A 20,258-nucleotide genomic window follows, 5' to 3' on the forward strand; every position below is an offset into this window, starting at 1 on the left:
TGTGGCAAGCCCTGATGAGAGAATTACAGCAGAGACTGCTAGTATGTAATGAATAGCATGAACCAGCAACCAATATATCGTGCTCTTTCTCCCACTCCCAAGACTTGCAAGACTAGGAATGAGGGGTGGGAATAAAGGAAGTGCTTCTCATCATGGCACTTGACCCATCTGCAAGTTTTACTTCTCATTACTTCTACTCTGCTGGTTTAGAGGTTTTAGTTCTCTAGGAGAAAAACATCCAGTATGGTTTGAAGCCGTGGTTCCACTCCATAAAGCCACTCTTAGTTCCTAGAGTCACTCAAAATCAGTGATCATGGTGTTTATGCTGTAAAATGAGGACAAGCATGAATATGGATGAGACTTAGGGTATTCCCTAATCCCCTAATTCTTCACTACAAGCCCAAGGGGGCACACGACAGAGTACTGCAACCCTACAAAGGATCATCTAGGGTTCAGACTTTTCAGGAATGAAGGAGAACATGGGATTGACAGAGAAATCATAAATGACAGGACCACCTCGTGGCTTTTGCAGAAATCAGGACTGTACCCTCTATCTGTGTGTCCCTGATGATTGTTTACTTGCTTTTTAAATTCTCTCACCTCTTCCATTTGTAAATAGGATAGCATGGTGGTGATGAATTCAACATTTAGGTCATGGTATTGCAGAATGTCAGTATCAAGTTGGGATAGTCGCAGAGCTAGAGCAATCAAGGATCATGACTGGGAGAACTTGAACTATAAACAGAGGCCCCAAGACCTCATCTCCAACTAGGATGACTAGGAATGCTTATATGTGTAGTTCTTGGTTGTACACTGAGCAATTAATTTATGCCAGGGGGGAGTATTTTTGGAATCCTATGAATGGAAGAAGGCTGTTTGTACCTGCTAGGAATTTAAGGAGGACAAGGTTATTATTCTCTACATTACTTTTCTATCTACTTAACACCCTATCTTTTGGGAACTGCTGAAAATTCCCAGGATTCATTACTCCAGGCCTCAGCAGTATTTAGGGTAGAAATACAGGTGATGGAAAGAGAAGGATTTTAAGTGAAGCTCTTAGATTCGCAGTAAAACATCAAAAGGGGGATTTCTGGTAAGTCATGTCTTGAAAGACAATGTTTTTTTTTTTTATTTATTTATGACAGTCACAGAGAGAGAGAGAGAGTCAGAGACACAGGCAGAGGGAGAAGCAGGCTCCATGCACCGGGAGCCCGATGTGGGATTCGATCCCGGGCCTCCAGGATCGCGCCCTGGGCCAAAGGCAGGCGCCAAACCGCTGCGCCACCCAGGGATCCCGAAAGACAATGTTTATAACTCTCCAACCACTTCTACCCCTACACTGGGGACAAAGATGCCAGAGACAGTCTCTTTAAGTTTCTGGAGAAGGGTGCCCATGCAGTTGTTATTCAGACCAGAACCAGTCTGAGTCTGAATGCAATTTAGGAATTGCGTCCAAGGAGGGGGGTTAAGGGTCACAAGAGAAGGCCCAGGCTGAGGAAGTCCCTGGTCTGGAATCTGCATCTGTGCCTCTCAAGTCAGATGATTGGTATTATCAGGAGAGGCCCTGGGAAGAGGAAATGATAGAGTCAAGGGAGAAAATATTTGGCATGTAAGAGAGGAGCCCCTTCCCATCTGGTGCTTTCAGAGAATTCCGTAGGAAAGTGTGAGTTAAAGTCTGTTGCTCTAGAGTAGTGTTAGCCATGCTCAAGAGAACTGCATCGAACTACAATAAGTCAATGTAAAGGTTGCCAGAGATATTCAGCTCTCGAAGGACTGATGAGCACGGAAGGGAGTAGGTTAATAAATCTGAGGATGTTGTAGCTACACTGCCTTTTTTTTTTTTTCTGTGAGGTGAGAGAAATTATCCCTGCAATGAATTAGGGGAAATAACTTGAAAAGTGAAACACAAAACCAAAAGCTTGTGCTCTTTGCAAGTTAAAAATTATAAACTGTTTATTGTTTAGAGATGTATGCATTTGATCTTTGTTCATGGGCAAGATATGATTTCTGGGAAGAAAGTGGTATTTAATTAGTTACAGTTTCCACATTGAAACTGATTTGCTTTTATGTTGAGTATTTGGTATAAATAATGCTTTTAATATTTTATTAAAACAAGTTTCCTTGGTTAGAATTCAAATCCTCTGTAAGTGGCTGAGCTCTGTCTGAGCCTCTTGTATGACCAGCATAGGGCCCTGGCAGCACAAGGTGAGGCTTCTGGGAATCAAGGGTCTACCTTAAGCTTTCCCCAAATTCTAGCATCTGTGGCACCCACCAGATAATGAATCTTATACCAAAAATATAAAGTTCTCACAATTTAAATAAAAACATGATTAAAAACTAATCATCACCATGGGATGCGTGGGTGGCTCAGCAGTTGAGTGCCTGCCTTGCGCCCAGGGTGTGATCCTGGGGTTCCAGGATCGAGTTCCACATTGGGTTCCCTGCATGGAGCCTGCTTCTCTCTCTGCCTCTCACTTCCCACCTATTAGATTAATTCCACTTGGATAAAAGAATCCCTTATTTTTAAGGACTACATGGTACTCCTTTATATAGTTGTGCTATCTTTTTTTCAGATTTTATTTATTTATTCATGAGAGACACAGAGAGAGAGGCAGAAACACAGGCAGAGGGAGGAGAAACAGGCTCCATGAAAGAAGCTAGATGCGGGATTTGATCCTGGTAATCCAGGATCACGTCTTGAGCCAAAGACAAATGCTCAATTGCCGAGCTACCCAGGTGTTGCATAGTTGTGCTATTTTTTTTAGTTGTGCTATTTTTATTGAACCAAGCTCCTACTGTTGGGGAGGAAGTTCCTCTGACCCTCAAGGACCTTCTCCCCGCCCCCCACCGACCAAGAATCAAATTGACATGAGACAGATGAGCAGAAAGTCAAGTTTAATGGTGGACCAATGAGGAACCCACACAGACAGGAGATTACAGAAACAATGAGGCAACACAAGGCCTCTAGGAGCTCAGGAGAGGGGTAGGATCTGAAAAGAAAGGGGGAGAAAGACCATTAGCAGGAAGGGGAGAGATGTTTGGAAAACAAAGGTTGCTCTGTTATACAGATAAGTTTTTTAGATAAAGAGGATACTCTGTTCCCAGCTCTCTGCCTGGTAAGGGCAGGCAGTTGAGGGGGAGATAAAGAGCTTTTGCGGCTTCTACTGGGTTCTCAAAGCTTTTGACTCAAAGTGATGTTTATGTCAAAATGGCTCATCTTGGGGCGGCCTGCCCTGCATCCCTATACTAATGTGGGGGCATTTAGTTTAGAACACCTGCTCTTTAATATGACCAACACTAAAACATCAGCACCTCAGGATCCCTGGGTGGCTCAGCGGTTTGGCGCCTACCTTCAGCCCAGGGCGTGATCCTGGAGTCCGGGGATCGAGTCTCATGTCGGGCTCCCCACATGGAGCCTGCTTCTCCCTCTGCCTGTGTCTCTGCCTCTCTCTGTGTGTCTCTCTTGTGAATAAATAAATGAAATCTTAAAAAAAAATCAGCACCTCGTCTAAACATCTGGAGGCAATCGTCAAAGTGTCCATCAATATTCTGTATGATCTCACTTATACATGGAGTTGAAAAAGCCAAAAGAGAAACCGAGTAGGAGACTGGTTACCAGAGGGTTGGGGGCGGGGGCAGTGAGGAGATGTTAGTCCAAGAGTACAGACTTCCACTTAGAAGATGAATAAACTGGGACGCCTGGGTGGCTCAGCCTTTGACTCAGGGCGTGACCCCAGGGTCCAGGATAGGGTCCCACATCAGGCTCCTGCAGAGAGCCTGCTTCTTCTCCCTCTGCCTGTGTCTCTTCCTCTCTCTCTCTCTCTCTCATGAATAAATAAATAAAATCTTAAAAAACAAAGATGAAGAAACTTTAGGGATTTAAGTCCCAACGTTGAGATCAGTTAATATTCTATCATATACTTGAAAGAAAGTTACCAAGTAAGAGACGAATCTTGAATGTTTTCACCACAAAAAAACAGTAATTATGTGATGTGAAGGAGAAGTCAGCTGATGCTGGTGGCAACCATGTCACAGTTTAGAAGTGTATCAAACCAACAGTCTGTGCAGCTTACATTTACACAGTGTTATATATCACTTACACCTTGATAAACCTGGAAAACGGTTTTGAAAAATTGTGAGTTTTACAAAATAAATAAATGTATATTTTTATCTTAACTAAAGCACTGCAGAAATGTGCAATTTCAGAGTGAGGAGGTTCTGGGCTACTTGAAGATTACTGGCCACTTTAATTTTTTAATTTTTATTTTTTAAAGAGATTTTATTTATTTATTCATAAGAGACACACAGAGAGAGGCAGAGACACAGGCAGAGGGAGAAGCAGGCTCCGTGTGGGGAGCCTGATGTGGGACTCGATCCCAGGACCTGGAGATCATGGCTTGAGCCAAAGCAGATGCTCAACCACTGAGCCACCCAGGTGTCCCAGCCATTTTTATTTTTTTTAAGATTATTTATTTATTTATTCATGAGAGAGGGAAAGGGAGAGAGAGAGAGAGAGAGAGACAAGCAGGAGAAGCAGGCTCCATGCAAGGAGCCCAACGTGGGACCCAATCCTGGGTCTCCAGGATCACGCCCTGGGCTGAAGGCGGCGCTAAACCGCTGAGCTACCCGGGTTGCCCCATTTTTATTTTTAAAGCTTTTCCCTGGGGTCTAAGTTTGGTGTGAAAAGCCAAAAAATCGTACTTCATGGGACCGTTCAGGCACATTTGAGGCACATACACTCATGTGTATGAGGCACATACACATACATTTCTGCATATACACTTCTGCAGAAAGATAGGAAGGCAGAATCTCCCTGGCCTTGTCCCCATCCCCAGCTCCTACTCCCCCCCCAAATTTCCTTCTACTTGAAGTCAATTCAGTTTTTATTAAGTTTTAATTTTTAATCAAAGCAATACATAGTTTTCAAAAAATAAAATAAAATACTAAAAAAAAGCATATAATGAAAAGTAGTAAATCCCTGCCCATCCTGCTCAGCTCAGTTTCCCAAGCCAGAGGCAAAAATGTTTACACCTGTTTAGCAGTTACGTCCTTTCTTCCTTAAGAACATGCTTTACTCTTTTTTAACTTGATAACATGAGGAATTTTGTCTTCCTGCTGTTCCAGCACCTCCCCCTCCCTCAGTATGGTCGAATCACTATTTTTAAATCTCCCATTAGCTACCTTGTTCACTTTAACAATATGATCCCTAAATCTGCCTTATTCTTTCAACTAGAGACAGAATCTGGACTTCCTGCTTTATGAGAATAGCGACCCCCCCCCCGCCCCGCCCACCCCCTGCCCACCCCCCCGCGCCAGCCCAGTTCCAATTCCTCTTTTCCCTCCCACTTGTTGCCTGGACCCTGCACTGTGCAAGTGGCTAATGTTGCCATCCGGTTCTATAACCATCATGAAGTCTTCCCTGCTTCGCTGACAGATTTGGTCCAAAAATGGAAAACTGTAACTTCTGTCTCCGTCGAAGTGATTCTTCAAATATGGTTCAGTGCAAAGCAGAGCTGAACTGGATGATTGGTCTCTGCGGGCGCAGAGTTTTGCTGCACAAATTAGTGTGGGAGCGGATTCCCTTTCTCCCACTCCTGGCAGCTTTTCAAAACCCGGCCACAACTGAGGTTGCTTCCTCTCCGAAGCCTGCTTTCCTTGCACAGTTTGAGATACTTGTTTCCCTCTGTAGTTTCTGTTCGCCATTGCCTTGGCTTTGGGGATGAAGAAGCGTTTGCCCTTCAGATCACGTTGTTAATTTCTTCCAGCTTCTAACTCAATCCATCTATTGCTCATTCCGTTCAGTTGGAAGTCTGTTCACATCTTATCCTAATTGGGAAGATCTGCTTCCTAACGGGACTGTTGTGCTGTTCAGGTTTACCTTTCGGTTGAGTAACCTTTCCTCTTGTTCCCCCCGACCCACTTCTAGCATCCTGTGGCTCGAAGGTTCCTCCCGTTCTGGCTGTTTTACGTTTTACGGCTGAAAGAACTTCTCGAGTATTTCTGAAGACTTTCAGAGTTTAGAGTTCTTTCCTGTTCCTCTATCTATTGCCTGATGAATCACTTTTTCATTCTATGTGGCTTTTTTGGATATTCGGTAGACTTTCCGCAAATGATGATTTCCAGCCACCCGTGTACATGAAAAGATAAGGCAGGCAGTGGGGAGACTGCCCCGCCAGTCTGCGCGTGCTGTGCCCTAGGGCGGGCGGGCCGCTGGGTGGAAGCCAGCCATCCTTGCCACCCCCCCCCCAAAGCCACAAAGTTAGTTGCTCTAAATATGTACCTGCAGGCGGACGTTGAGCATCACCGAGGCCACCACGTAGAAGTAGGGGAAGTTGGTGCGCAGCCGCCAGGCCAGGTCGAAGAAGATGATCAGCGTGCGCGTGAGCCCCTTGCAGAAGGCGCCGTAGGAGCCACGAGCCGCCCTGGAGCGCGACAGCCGCACCACCAGGCCCGATAGGGCCGCCGCTGCCGCCATCGGTCTGATGTCGCCTCCCAAACGAGTGCAGGGAGCTCAGGGCTTCCAGCCAGCAGTGCTGACCCACCGATCGACGGACCGAGGGATGCGCGCGGGGGCAATCCGCGTGGGGGGCCCACTGGGCTCCGGTAGATGCTAGCCGCGCTGCACCACACACGCTCTGCTTCCTGGCTGTTCTCGGGCAGCAGCAATCCGTGATTGTTGGTGCTTCGCGGGGCCGCCAGGCTGAGCTGCCTCGGGGGCGAGCGGTGCACTGTAGTGCGTGAGCCCCTGGATTTGGGAGGGAGAGGGGACCGGGCGCGGTGGGAGGACCCGAGGCTGGAGGCTGAGGAGGGAGGGAAGGAGGAGGGGCGCATGGCTTTCAAGGGAGACTGGGCTTTCTCCTCCTGGTGGTCCTTTTTAATGGAAGCAAAACGAAACTTGCTCCAAACGTTAAAAGAGTTCCTTCCTAAACATGATCTTTAATGGCTTAGAAGCGTGAACCCATTTCCTGTTGCCTCAAATCCCTTTAGGAATTTTTTTTCAATCCTCAACTGTGAGCTAGTAGGAACACACAAAACCTCTTTATTTTCTCAACTGTAAAATGTGTGCCTTCTGCTGTAATGATTCAAACGACTTTGAAAATTTGGTTTTAGATCTTTAGTATTTTCTAATGGGAAAAGTTATGCAAACAAGCGGTTAGAAATTTTCAACAACACAAACAATAAGAACAATGGGAAGCCGATTCCCTGCTTAGTTTCACATTCTTCACCCCGCCCCCACCAGAACTACCATTCCGTTTACTGTATATACTTTCAGACTTGGTATGTTCATACAGTGCTCTTTCAGAGTCAATAATATATAACTATCTCACTCTCTTGGACGACTGATCACTACCCTAACATCTATGTTGCCTAATAATGTTCAATCATTTATTTAACCCGTCCCCTATTGATGAACATTCTAAATGTTTCCGGTTTTTCTTATGCCAAACATTGTCACAGGGAATGTTACCGTAAGTATAAATTTTCAAGTGGCAGAAAAGAATGAGGAATATAATCCCGTTTTTATTTACACAAACAATCACATAAACATATATGTTTAGTGTTCCAGGTCAAAGAAGTTTTATTTTTTAATCCATGTGGTTGATCAAAAAAGTTTTGGGACCAGGGCTGTATACAACATTGAGTGTTAATCTTGGAATTTTTTCACCAATATGTAAGGTAATAATTAAGATTCATGACTCCTCTGATTTGCATTCACTTTAATTATCAATTAAGTTGCTGAGCAACTTTTCTAAATCTCTTAATCTTTTAGTATTATTTTACTGATAATTTGTAAAACCTTGAAATATTATAAAAATATAGTATAAGAATGGTACAATTCATCAGAAAGACTATTAACAGATTGGTATATGTTTTTATCAATTATTTACATATATTGGGGCAGCCCCGGTGGCTCAGGGGTTTAGCGCTGCCCTGGAGACCCAGGATCAAGTCCCACATTGGGCTCCCTGCATGGAGCCTGTTTCTCCCTCTGCCTGTGTCTCTGCCTCCTCCCCCCTCCTTGTGTCTCTCATGAATAAATAAATAAAATCTTTAAAAAATTATTTACATATATTAATAAGCAAGGCATATACATATATCACACGCAAGTCACAGAGCAAAAAATGGAATCATAAACCTTCTGCCCTGACAATTGCTTTTTTTAAGGTTTTATATATTTATTTTAGAGAGAGAGCGAGCAGGGGGAGAAGCAGAGGGAGAGGGACAAACAGACTCCCCACTGAGCACAGAGCCCCACACAGGGTTTGATCTCATGACCCTGAGATCATGACCCCAGCAGAAACCCAGAATTGGCCGCTTAGCGGATTGAGCCACCCAGGCACCCTGACAATTGCTTTTAAACATAATATATCTTGCATATATTTCCATGTTGATACCTTATGGGCTAGGTAGTATTCCTAATGGATGCCTAGTAGTAAGTCCTGGCCCCTTTGCTTATTTTTATATTAAAATTTTTGCCTAAGGGCAGCCCCGGTGGCCTAGCGGTTTAGTGCCACCTTTGGCCCAGGGCTTGATCCTGGAGACCCCAGATGGAGTCCCACGTCGGGTTCCCTGTGTGGAGCCTGGTTCACCCTCTGCCTGTGTCTCTGCTTCTCTGTGTGTGTGTGTCTCTCATGAATAGGTAAATAAAATCTTAAAAAAATAAAATAAAAATTTTGCCTAAGACAGGCAGAACAACACAAGCAGCCTGGGAATGATAAAATCTCAACCATGACCCTGGGAGAAACCAGAGAAGACAAAATAGTCTGTAGTGACGCATTAAGTAAAGGAAATGCCTCCTTCCTCACACCACATACTGACAATAAACAGCAATAGGCTAAATTATTGTCTTTAGGAAAGTGTACAAGTCTCCTGGCTCTTCTTTCCCATGATAAGGTACATATACCTTAAGTCTTCTATCTGTATTACCCACTCTTAGTACATATGGGAGGAACACATTTTTTTTTAATTTTTTTAATTTATGATAGTCACAGAGAGAGAGAGAGGCAGAGACACGGGCAGAGGGAGGAGCAGGCTCCATGCATCGGGAGCCCGATGTGGGACTCGATCCCGGGTCTCCAGGATCGCGCCCTGGGCCAAAGGCAGGCGCCAAACCGCTGCGCCACCCAGGGATCCCAGGAACACATTTTTTTAACTGCTATATTGGGTCTAGAGATAATAGATTTAAATGTAATTGAAGGCTTTTGTAGTAGAAGACACCAAATTGAAGACAGGTGTTTACCTCTCCAAATCAAATAGAAGCAATTAGAAAGAAGTACCAAGTAGATTCATTCATAAAATTAGTAGAAAGAGTGAGGATAAAGGACCAAGTGTTTGAGAAATTCTCTGAATGAATGCAGATGGGCTCCATCTGAAGGATCAGTCTTACGGGAGGGCACCAGGGCCCAGCAAATCTCAGGCAAAACCTGGGTGAGGCAGAGGCAGAAGCCAGTTTCCTGAAGGAAGCACCTTCATTCTCCAAGTATGGAGAGTGGAAGTGGGAAGATGGCATCAAAGGAGCTGGTTATTTGAAATCTATTTGAGGGATGCCTGGGTGGCTCAGTTGGTGAAACATCTGCCATTGGCTCAGGTCATGAACTCAGGATTGTGGGATCAAGCCCCACATTGGGTTCCATGCTCAGCAGGGAGTCTGCTTCTCCCTCTCCCTCTGCTGCTCCCCACCTTGTGCACCCTCTTTCTCAAATAAATAAAATCTTGGGGATCCCTGGGTGGCTCAGCGGTTTGGTGCTTGCCTTCAGCCTAGGGCGTGATCTGGGAGTCCCTGGATCAAGTCCCACGTCGGGCTGCCTGCATTCTCCCTCTGCCTGTGTCTCTGTGCCTCTCTATCTATGTGTCTCTCATGAATGAATAAATAAAATCTTTAAAACAATTTTTAAAATCTAATTGAAAAATGGCTGAATAAGTGCATTTCTACCCCCCCCCCCAACCGCCCACCCTCCTACCTAGTTATCTCCGGATGAAAATGGACAGTGTTTCTCTAAAGAGATTAGGTGATGTGCTTGAAAGGGAGAGGGGTCCAGAAGGGGTGGGGGTGGGGGTTGGAATTGGTGCCTGTGGTAGAGAGTAAAAATAGCAACAAATGTTTCCCTTTCCTGAATCCCATTTTGCATGGACTTTGCAGATCTTCTCAACAAGAGGTGGTCTGTTTCTTTTTTCTTGAATCTACCATATGACTTGCTTTAGTCAACAGGATATTGGCAAAAATAGTGCAAGCACAGGGTTGGAAGGTGCTTATGCACTGGGGCCTGTACTCTTGCTAGTCTTGGAAACCTGCTACCACCATGTGAACAAAACAGATGAGACTTAGGTCCCAATCATCCCTGTAGCCCCAACTGATGGCCAACCAACCCTTAGTGGTCCTATCACCAAGACCACCAGCAGCAACTGACCACAGACACGTGAGAGTCTAGCTGACGCAAGCAGGATGGCCCAGCCCAAGCTGCCAATGCCTAACAACTGTTAATTAAAGAAATGGTTGTTGTTTTAAGCCTCTAAGCTTGTAGGGGTTTGTTTTACAGCAAAAGCTAACTGATAACCATGCCCCAGAATAGAGTTACTGGGTAGAGTGGCCATCAAAGTGGTTTGGTCAACAGTGATCTTTGGTGGTGATTACTGGAATATGGGAGCCCTATGACAGAAATAGAAGCATGTCCCATTTCATGAAAAGAATTCTGGCAAACAAGGGCGCTTGGGTGGCTCAGTCGGTTAAGTGTCTGACTCTTGATTTCAGCTCAGATCTTGATTTCAGGATCCTGGGATTGAGTCTTACATCAGGATCCTCACTCAGAAGGAAGTCAGCTTTGGTTTCCGTCTCTCTCTGCCCCTCCCCAATGCTTACTTATGATCTCTCAGTCTAAAAGAAATAAATAAAATCTTTTAAAAAAAGAAAAGAATTCTGCCAAACAATCGGGTCACCACGATAGTGTCACAGCCCCTCAGATCAGCCTGCTTCTCCTTCTGCCTGTGTCTCTGCCTCTCTCTGTGTTTCTCATTAATAAATAAAAATTTTTAAATCTTTAAAAAATAAATGGAGTTTTGGCTTAAATCCAATGTATAGTAGGCCCAGTGGGTATACAAACTCACGCTGTGGTAATTTCCCCTGTTCCTGGGTTTTCAGTTGTAATAGCACCAGCAACTAGCCAAACATGCTAACTGGCTTCCTGACCTGTGCAGTGAGAATTTTTCTGTTAAGAAGGGCCATATGGGGGCAGTCTGGCTGGCTCAGTGGTTTAGCGCCGCCTTTGGCCTAGGGTGTGATCCTGGAGACCGGGAATCGAGTCCAGCGTTGGGCTCCCTGCATGGAGCCTGCTTCTCTCTCTGCCTGTGTCTCTGCGCCTCTCTCTCTGTGTGTCTCTCATGAATAAAGAATCTTTAAAAAAAAAAAAGAAGGGCCAGATGGAAAGCTGGAACTGCCTTCCCCTTCCAATGACAGTAGTCACAGCAAACATACAAAGCGCTTATTTTCTGGCAGACATTCTTCCAAGCACTTTGCATATATTAACACATTACTCCTCAAAATAACATTACAAAAAAGCCCAACAACCCTACAAAGTAGGCACTATCATTGTACACCTTTACAGAAAAGGTAAATAAGGAATTGAAAGTTTAAATCACTTACCCATTAATAATTGGCGGAACCAGAAATGAAACCAGAAACTGGTTCCAGAGTCCATGCTCTTAACCCCTATGCTCTCCTTTCAAAAGAGTCAACTAAAACCAACACTACAGGCATGGAAGACTCACAGAAATTAGGGTCATCTTCACGACTAAAAAATTCCAGTTTAGGGATCCCTGTCACATCCCCATTTGACATACCTGTCTGAGTCACGAAGAATACAGGGGGAACTAGAAATAGATGTGCTATATATTAATGGAGGATCATCGGGAGAAAGGCAGAGGCAAGGGACTCCCCAATCTTAAGAGTAAATTACCTAAGGTCACCTGGGTGGCTCAGTGGTTGAGCGTCTGCCTTCGGCACAGGGTGTGATCCTGGAGTCCCAGGATCGAGTCCCACATCGGGCTCCCTGCATGGAGCCTGCTTCTCTCTTTTCCTATATCTCTACTTCTCTGTGTGTGTGTGTGTGTGTGTGTGTCTTTCATGAATGACTGAATAAAATCTTTTTTTTTAAAGAGTAAACTGGGCAGCCCCGGTGGCTCAGCGGTTTAGTGCCGCCTTCGGCCCAGGGTGTGATCCTGGAGACCCAGGATCAAGTCCTATGTCGGGCTCCCTGCATGGAGCCTGCGTCTCCCTCTGCCTGTGTCTCTGCTTCTCTCTCCTCTCTGTGTATTCTCATGAATAAATAAATAAAATTTAAAAAAAAGAGTAAACTACTTAAAAAGGAAAAGCCCCTATCGTGTTATTCTACACCACCCTGGGAGGAGCCCTCCACCCTTGCCCACGTGAACAATGAATGACTTGATAGGTAGATGAGTGTGGGGACGAAAACCTCATAGGGTGGCAGGAGCATGGAGGGTGAATCAGATCAAAATGACCCACCCACAACCTCATAAAAACTCCTAGGCTTAGAAATTCCAATCACAACCCTCTCGGGTCCTCTCCCTCTTCTGGAGCTTTGTACTATTGCTCAATAAACTTTACCTTGCTGCCTACTGCTCTTCGGCTCCTCTACGTCTTTGTTGTTGCAAGTGGCGTGACCAAGAATGGAGGAAAAGAAATCCTGCAACACTATGACTTAGCTTTCAGCAGATTATGGAGGCATGTGTAAGGTTCATGAGCAGTGGTTCACTTTCCTCGTGTGGCTTTGTCTCCCACACTGCCTTCCCCTTCTCAACCCACACGTATGGTTTCATGGGGACTCTAATGAACTGACCTGGTGACCCTGCCAAATTCATCTGTTGAAATCCTCATCACTAGTATGATAGAATGTAACTGTATTTGGAGCTAAGGTCTTTAAAAGGATAATTAAGGTGAAATGTGGTCACTGAGGTAAATCCTAATCTAATAGGACTGGTATTCTTATAAGAAGAGGAAATTAGGACACAGGCCCAGAGGGAAGACTGTGTGAAGATACATGGAGAAACCAGCCAAAGAAAGAGAGCTTCGGAAGAAACTGACTCTGCTGATATCTTATCTCTGACTTCTAACCTTCCAGGACTATGAGAAAATAACTTTTAATTTCTACTTTGTAAACCACCTACTCTGTGATATTTTGTTATGGGAGCCCTAGCAGACTAATGCAGGGACCTCTCTATAACCAGTTGTATTAGTGTTCTCTAGACAAATAGAACCAATAGGATATATATACACATAGATATATAGATATATAAGAGGAGATTTATGATAGAGATTGTCTCACACACAAGGTTATAGAGGCCAAGAAGTCCCACAATCTACTGTTTGAAAGCTGGAGAACCAGGAAAGCTGGTGGTTTAATTTAGCCCAAGTCCAAAGGCTTGAGAACTAGGAGCTTCATCCAATGTCTGAGAGCAGGAAAAGATGGACATCTCAGCTCAAGAAAATTGCATTTTCCTTCTCTTCACCTTACTGTTCCATTCAGGCCCTTGAAGGATTGGCAGCTGCTAGCCTCCATTGGTGAGGGTGATCTCTTTACTCAGTCACAAATTAAATGTTAATCTCTTCCAGAAACACCCTCATAGACAAACCTGAAATAATGTTTCACTAGCTATTTGGCCTCCCTTGGCCCAGCAAATAGACAGAAAATTAACTATCGCACCAGTTGTTTGAAGAGTAGATGATTCAAAGCTATGTAAATACAGCTTGTGTGACATCGTACTGCTGTGGCATTACAACCCCACACACGTAGCCCAGAGGACAGAAAAGAAGTAAAATCTTACCTGGGAACATAGTTTCAAGTGGTATATCTGGTTGTTCACTTTGCTTAGAAGGAGAAATGGCCTGATGTTCAGGGACTTGGAATGAACAAAATTTATAGTACTGGTGACGAGAGGGTTTGGGAAAAGTAATATGTGGTTGGACCTCTAGGAATGGCCACAGAATATAAACACATTTGTATTCCATATAAATGCCCAATAGAGGTCATCAACTGTGATGAAGACACTCAATAATCATGTAAATAAGATGACTTGCATAAGAATGTCAACCTTTTCCTCCAGCTACTCTGAAGCTTGCTCAGGGGCCCATGTACAAAGTGACAATGGTTGCAGAGATGGAGTCTCTGCATGGGCTCAGTTATGTGTACTTCTCCTGTACTTCTCTCCTCCTTATGTGTACTTCTCCTCCTTTTCTGATAGCTGATCTGGCTATCAGAAAAGTTGAGTGTCCAATCCCAACCTGCCAATAGCAGAGGCTAGTGCCAAAACCCCCAACATATACCATTTTCCTGCTGTGGGAGGAGCAGCCATCTGGTGGCAGGGTGATTACATGGATCCCCCTCCATCATGGAGGGGACTGCGTGTGGATTTTCCTTCCCTGCCTGTGGCACCTCAACTGATACCACTTTCATGAGCATACTCACAAGTATGATATCCCATTCGACACTGCTTCTGACGATGGACCTCATTTTACAGCAAAAGAAGGCAAGAAAGAACTCAACAGAATTCACACTGGCCATACCTTACCCCGGTCATATCTTTTTTTTTTTTATCAGCTGGAAGTGTGGATTGCCTATTCAAGATCCATTTGCAAGGCTTTGATTTTAGGTTCTGCTGACTTAGAGGTCTGATGATTAGTCTACCAGTAGAAATTGATTTTCTGTTTTCAGGGGGACAGAGGAGGATCAGAGTGTTATTGCACTGGCTGTTTCTGAAGTAACTTTTATTATTTCCCTCCCCCTGCCTCCTCCCTCTTAAGTACCTTTAATTCAAAATAATCAATATGCCAAAGTGGCATATTTTGGAGCAGTCTGCCCTGAACCCCATCTTTTTTTAAAGGTCTTCCTTATACCTAACATGGGGCTTGAACTCAAAACCTCAAGGTTAAGAGTGGTGTGTGTGCTCTACCAACTAAGCCAGCCAGGTGCCCTGAGCCCCATCATTATTGTTGCTTCCATTGTTGTTATTTAGAATTTTAAGAGTGGAAAAAGATTGTATATGCACTCATCATGACTTGAATCTAAACTGTTCCTGAAAATATGCTGGAGACCACATTTTTGGATAGCAAAACTCTCTTTTCTTAATTTAAATGGGAAAAATAAAGTTTCTCATCTCATCTAAATCAGTTTTCCTAAATGTCACCAAAATATCAAAGTTTTCTGCATGATATAAAGCACTTATAACCCAACCACCTAGTTATTTAATATTTCATGAACTGATTTATAGGTATGTAGTATGATGCAGTATGACAATATCATACAGTATGGAATATGAATTATACTCTCCTTTCATACTGCAGAAAACACAGTCTAACATATATAGGATCATGTCTTAAGTTTGCATTTCAGCTATTTTATTTTGTATATTATCATACTATAATGTAACAATGTGGTAGTGAAGAAAAGATAAACACACATATCAATGGAACAAAATAGATTTGAGAAACAGAACTACACACATATGGCTAACTGATATGTTACAAAGATGAAGAAGCAATTCCATGGAGAAAGGATACCTTTTAGCAAACATGTTGAAATAATTGAACGTCAATAGGCAAAAAAAGAAAAAAGTTACTCGACCTAAAAATGACACCTTATTTAAAAAATTCATTAAAACCAGATTATAGATCTAAATGTAAAACATAAAACTGTAAAAATTCTTTTTTAAGATTTTATTTATTTATTTATTAACTTATTTTCACTTTTAAAAAATTAGTTTCAGAGGTAGAGTTTAGTGATTCATTAGTTGCATATAACACCCAGTGCTCATTATATCACGTCCCCCCCTTCATGCCTGTCACCCAGGTACCCCATCTCCCCAGCTCCCTCCCCTCCAGTGACCCTCAGTTTGTTTCATAGAGTTGACAGTCTCTTATGGTTTCTCTCCCTCTCTGATTTAATTTATTTTATTCTCCCCCTTATTCTATGATCCTGTTTTGTTTCTTGAATTTCACATATGGGTGAAATCATATAATTGTCTTCCTCTGATTGAGTAATTTCACTTAGCATAATACCTTCTAGTTCCAACCGTGTCATTGCAAATGATAAGATCTGATTTTTTGATGGTTGAGTAATATTCCATTCTGTATATATACCACTTCTTCTGTGGTATATCTTCTGTCCATCTGTTGATGGACATCTGGGCTCTTTCCATATTATGGCTATTTTGGACATTGCTGCTATAAATTATTTATTTTTTAAAAAAGATTTTTATGTATGTATTTATTTGAGAGAGAGAGAAAAAAAAAGTGAGGGCAGGGGAGGAGCAGAGGGAGAGGGACACACATATTCTGCTGGTTGCATATCCCAATGTGGGGCTTGATCTTACCACTCTGAGATCATGATCTGAGCTGAAACCAATAGTCAGATGCTCAACTGACTGAGCCACCTGGGGGTCCCAAAACTGTAAAACTTTTTGGAAGCAAGGACAGGAAAAGCTGTGTGTGACCTGGGACTGGACAAAGAATTTTTATATGTGACATAGAAGTATGATCCACGAAAGAAATAACTGATAGATTGGGCTTTATCAAAATTAAAAACTTGTACTTCTTAGAAGTCACTCGTAAGGAAATGAAAAGACTAGGTATTGTCAGGAATTCTATAGGATATGAGATTTTATCCTACTTATCAGCTAAAAGGCTAATTTCTTACTGCTTTGTGGATGTTGGAAAAAGAAATGAGAATCTAGAGTCTGATAAAATGGCAAAGCAGAAGCTAGAGGATATAAAGAGTGCTTTTTGTGGTTCACTGAGTGCCTTACATTCATGGAGGGGATGCAACGGGCCAGTCATCAGTGTTGGCACATGCAGTGGGCTACAGTATAGGAGAGGATTTGGGGAATTCGCTAGTTTTACAACAGATGGAAAAAGGCCCACTCTTGTAGGGGAAGAAATCACCTCATTCTTCAGGGCTGTTATCCCTAATGCAAAAACAACCCTGAAAATTGGCCAGGAAAAGAGTAGTCAGGGTCAGCCATCTTGTCATGCCCAATAAAAAAAGTGTGAAGGAATCACAACCAATGGTGCATTGACTCTCCTGAAACTGCAACTGTTACTCTATCATTTTCTTAGTCAACTTTGAATTATACTAAAGATTTTATTTCACAGAAAAAGAGAGTGAGCAGAAGCAGTGGGAACAGAAGAGGGAGTGGCAGGCCAAGGGCGAAGATGAAGCAGGGTGAGGACAGGGAGAGGCAAGACGAGGGCAAGGGAGAAGCAGGCTGAGGGAGAGGGAGAAGGAAGCCGAGATCAAGTGAGTAGGTGGCTGAGGTCAAGGAAGATGAAGTGCGAGGGTGAGGCAGAAGCAGTCCAAGTTTGAGGGCCAAGGAGGCCAAGGTCAAGTGAAAAGGAGCCTTTGGTTGAGGTAGAAGGAATCCCAGGTCAAGTGACAAGGAGGCCCAGGGAGAGAGAGAAGGAGGCCGAGGTCGAGGGAGGAGGCTGAAGTCAAGGAAGAAGGTGGCCAAGATCGAGGTAGATGGAGGCTGAGGTCTAGGAAATAGGAGCCCGAGGTTGAGAAAGAAAGAGGTCTAGGGAGTAGGTGGCCAAGGACATGGGAGAAGGAGCCTGAAACCCAGGGTGAGAGAAAAGGAGGCCCAGGGTGAGGGAGAAGGAGGCTGCAGTCGATGGAGAAGAGGTCAAGATAGAGTGAGTAGATGGCTGAGGTTGTAGGAGAAGGAGAGTGAGCTCGAGGCAAAAGGAGGCCGAGGTCCATGGAAAAGAAGGTCCAGGTTTAGGGAGAAGGAGGCGCAGGTCGAGGGATAAGCAGTCCAAGGTCAATGATGAAGCAATGTAAGAGAGAGGGAGAAGCAGGCCGAGGTCAAGGGAGAAGGAGGCTAATGGGGAGGGAAAGGAGGCCAAAGGCTACAGAGAAGGAGGCCAAGTCAAATGGAGAAGGTGGCCAATGTCAAGGGAAAAGGGGTCCAAGTTCATTGGGGAAACAGCCTGAAGGCAAGGGAAGAAGAGGCCAAGGTTGATGAAGAAGGAGGCTGAGGGAGAGAGTAAGGTGGCTGAGGTCAAAGCAGCAGGAGGCCGAGGTCTAGGGAAAAGGATGCCCAGGTCGAAGGAGAAGGAGGCCAAGGTCTAGAGAGAAAGTGGCTGAGGTTGAAGGACAAACAGGTGGAGGGAGGGAGAAAGGTAGCCATGGGCAAGGGACAAGCAGCCCAAGGTCAAGGGTGAAGGAGGATGAGGTTGAGGATATTGGCGTTCTACGTTGAGGGAGAAGCTGGCGGAGGTCAAGGGAGTAGGTGGCTGAGTTCGAGGAAGAATGAGGTCAAGGTCGGGGAAGGAGGAGGCCAAGGTCACAGTAGTAGGAGCCCAAGGTCGATGGAGAACAGGCTGAGGTCGAGGAAGAAGGAAGCCTAGGGCAAGGTACAGTGAGGTGGAGGGTGAGGAAGAAGTTGGTGGATGGGTAGGGGGAAGGTGGCCGAATTCTATTGAGAAGCAGGCTGAGTTTGAAGCAGTAGGTGGCTGAGTTCCAGGGATAATGTGGTTGAGGTCAAGGCAGTAGTTGGCTGAGGATGAGGGAGAAGGAGTCCAAGGGCAGATGGAGAAGGTAATCAAGGTCGAGGGAGAAGCGGGTGGAGGGAGAAGCATCAGGAGTCTGAGGTCGAGGGAAAAAGAGGCCACGGCAGAGGGAAATGTGGCCAAGTCAAAGGACAAGATGGCCGATGTGGAGAAACAAGGTGGCCAAGGTCTAGGGAAGGGATAGAGGTCACAGAAGAAGGATACCAAGAGAGAGGGAAAAGGAGCCTGAGGTCAAGTGGAAGCAGGCCAAGGTTGATGGAGAAGCAGTCCGAGGTCAAGGGAGAAGGAGACCAAATTCCAGAGAGAAATAGGCCCAAATTCCAGAGAGAAATAGGCCCAGGTGGAGGGAGAAGGAGGTTGAAGTTGAGGAAGAAAGAGGTGGAGGGAGAAGGTGATGGAGGCCGAGGTCAAGGCAAACGGAGGCCAAGGTCGAGGGAGGAGCCCAAGGGCAACAGAGAAGGAAGCCAAGTGCAGATGGAGAAGGCAGCCAAATTTTAGGGAGAAGCAGGCCAAGGTGGAGGGAGAAGGTGGCCAAGGTCAAGGGAGAAGGAGGACAAGGGCTAGGGAAAAGGTGGCCGTTTGTAGGTGAGAAACAGGCCGAGGGGGCAGCCCGGGTGGCTCAGCAGTTTAGCGCTGCCTTCAGCCCAGAGCATGATCCTGGAGACTCTGGATCGAGTCCCATGTCGGACTCCCTGCATGGAGCCTGCTTCTCCTTCTGCCTGTGTCTCTGCCTCTCTCTCTGTCTCTCGTGAATAAATAAATAAAATCTTTAAAAAAAAAAAAAAAGAAACAGGCCGAGGTCTGGTGAGAAAGAGGCTGATGTGGAGGGAGAAGTCGGTTGATATCCTGAGAGAAGGTTCAGAGGTCGAGGTAGAAGGATGTGAAGGGCTAGGGAAAAGGAGGCCAAGGGGAAGGTAGAGGGAGGCCATCGGGAGAGAAGGAGCCTGAGGTCGAGAGGGAAAATATCCAAGGTGGAAGGAAAAGCAGGCGGAGGGTGAGGGAGATGTAGGCCGAGGTCAGGGAGAAGGAGTTGGAGGGTAAGTGATCCTGACAGTCTCATAAGCATTCAGAGTTGGTTTGCACAGTTTGTCACCCCAAAGAAAGGTATTTCTTCTTTTTTTTTAGTAATTCTACACCCAGCGTGGGGCTCAAACTCATGACCTTGAGATCAAGAGTCACATGTTCTTCCAGCTGAGCCAGCCAGGTGCCCCAAGAGAAGTGTCTTTAATTTGCCAGTCTGGGGCAGCCTGGGTGGCTCAGCAGTTTAGTGCCTGCCTTCCGCTCAGAGTGTGATCCTGGAGTCCCGGGATTGAGTCCCATGTTGGGTTCCCTGCATGGAGACTGCTTCTTCCTCTGCTTGTGTCTCTGCCTCTCACTCTCTCTGTGTCTCTCATGAATAAATAAATAAAATCTTTAAAAAAATAATTTGCCAGTCTGTACTTTATTTATTTATTTTGTTATTTATTTTCTTTATAATTATTATTATTATATTTTGGTACTCTTTCATGTGGCTGATCAAATAGCTAGGTCATCAGCAACAGCCCCAGAATGAGCAAAAATATAACCAGCTTCATCTCGGGGACGGGCAGAGGGGAGTTGGCCAGACGTGTGAGAGCAGCTGAGTCCTGCCCATTGAGCAAGAGTGTGGAATGCTGCCAACAGGGCTGTTGATTTGTTGTAGTTC

At 44.8% G+C, this 20,258-nt stretch overlaps 1 protein-coding gene across 2 annotated transcripts; it reads right to left on the reverse strand.

The window, feature by feature from the left end:
• Positions 1-1,304: 1,304 nt before the first annotated feature.
• LOC119878086 (small integral membrane protein 10-like protein 2A) lies at positions 1,305-6,654 on the reverse strand. 2 transcript variants are annotated; one of them, XM_038588396.1, is made up of 2 exons: positions 6,281-6,654; positions 1,305-3,462 (listed from the first exon to the last, which is right to left on the reverse strand). In XM_038588396.1, exons 1-2 carry the CDS (start codon positions 6,473-6,475, stop codon positions 3,298-3,300), a joined length of 360 nt encoding a protein of 119 aa, XP_038444324.1. In that variant the 5' UTR covers positions 6,476-6,654; the 3' UTR covers positions 1,305-3,297. The 2 variants fall into 2 exon arrangements, with proteins under 2 accessions (XP_038444324.1, XP_038444325.1); XM_038588397.1 differs by having other exon boundaries at positions 2,879-2,990.
• Between the last annotated feature and the right edge of the window lie 13,604 nt (positions 6,655-20,258).

The sequence above is a fragment of the Canis lupus genome, chromosome X (assembly GCF_011100685.1).
Source record: "Canis lupus familiaris isolate Mischka breed German Shepherd chromosome X, alternate assembly UU_Cfam_GSD_1.0, whole genome shotgun sequence".
NCBI lineage: Eukaryota > Metazoa > Chordata > Mammalia > Carnivora > Canidae > Canis > Canis lupus.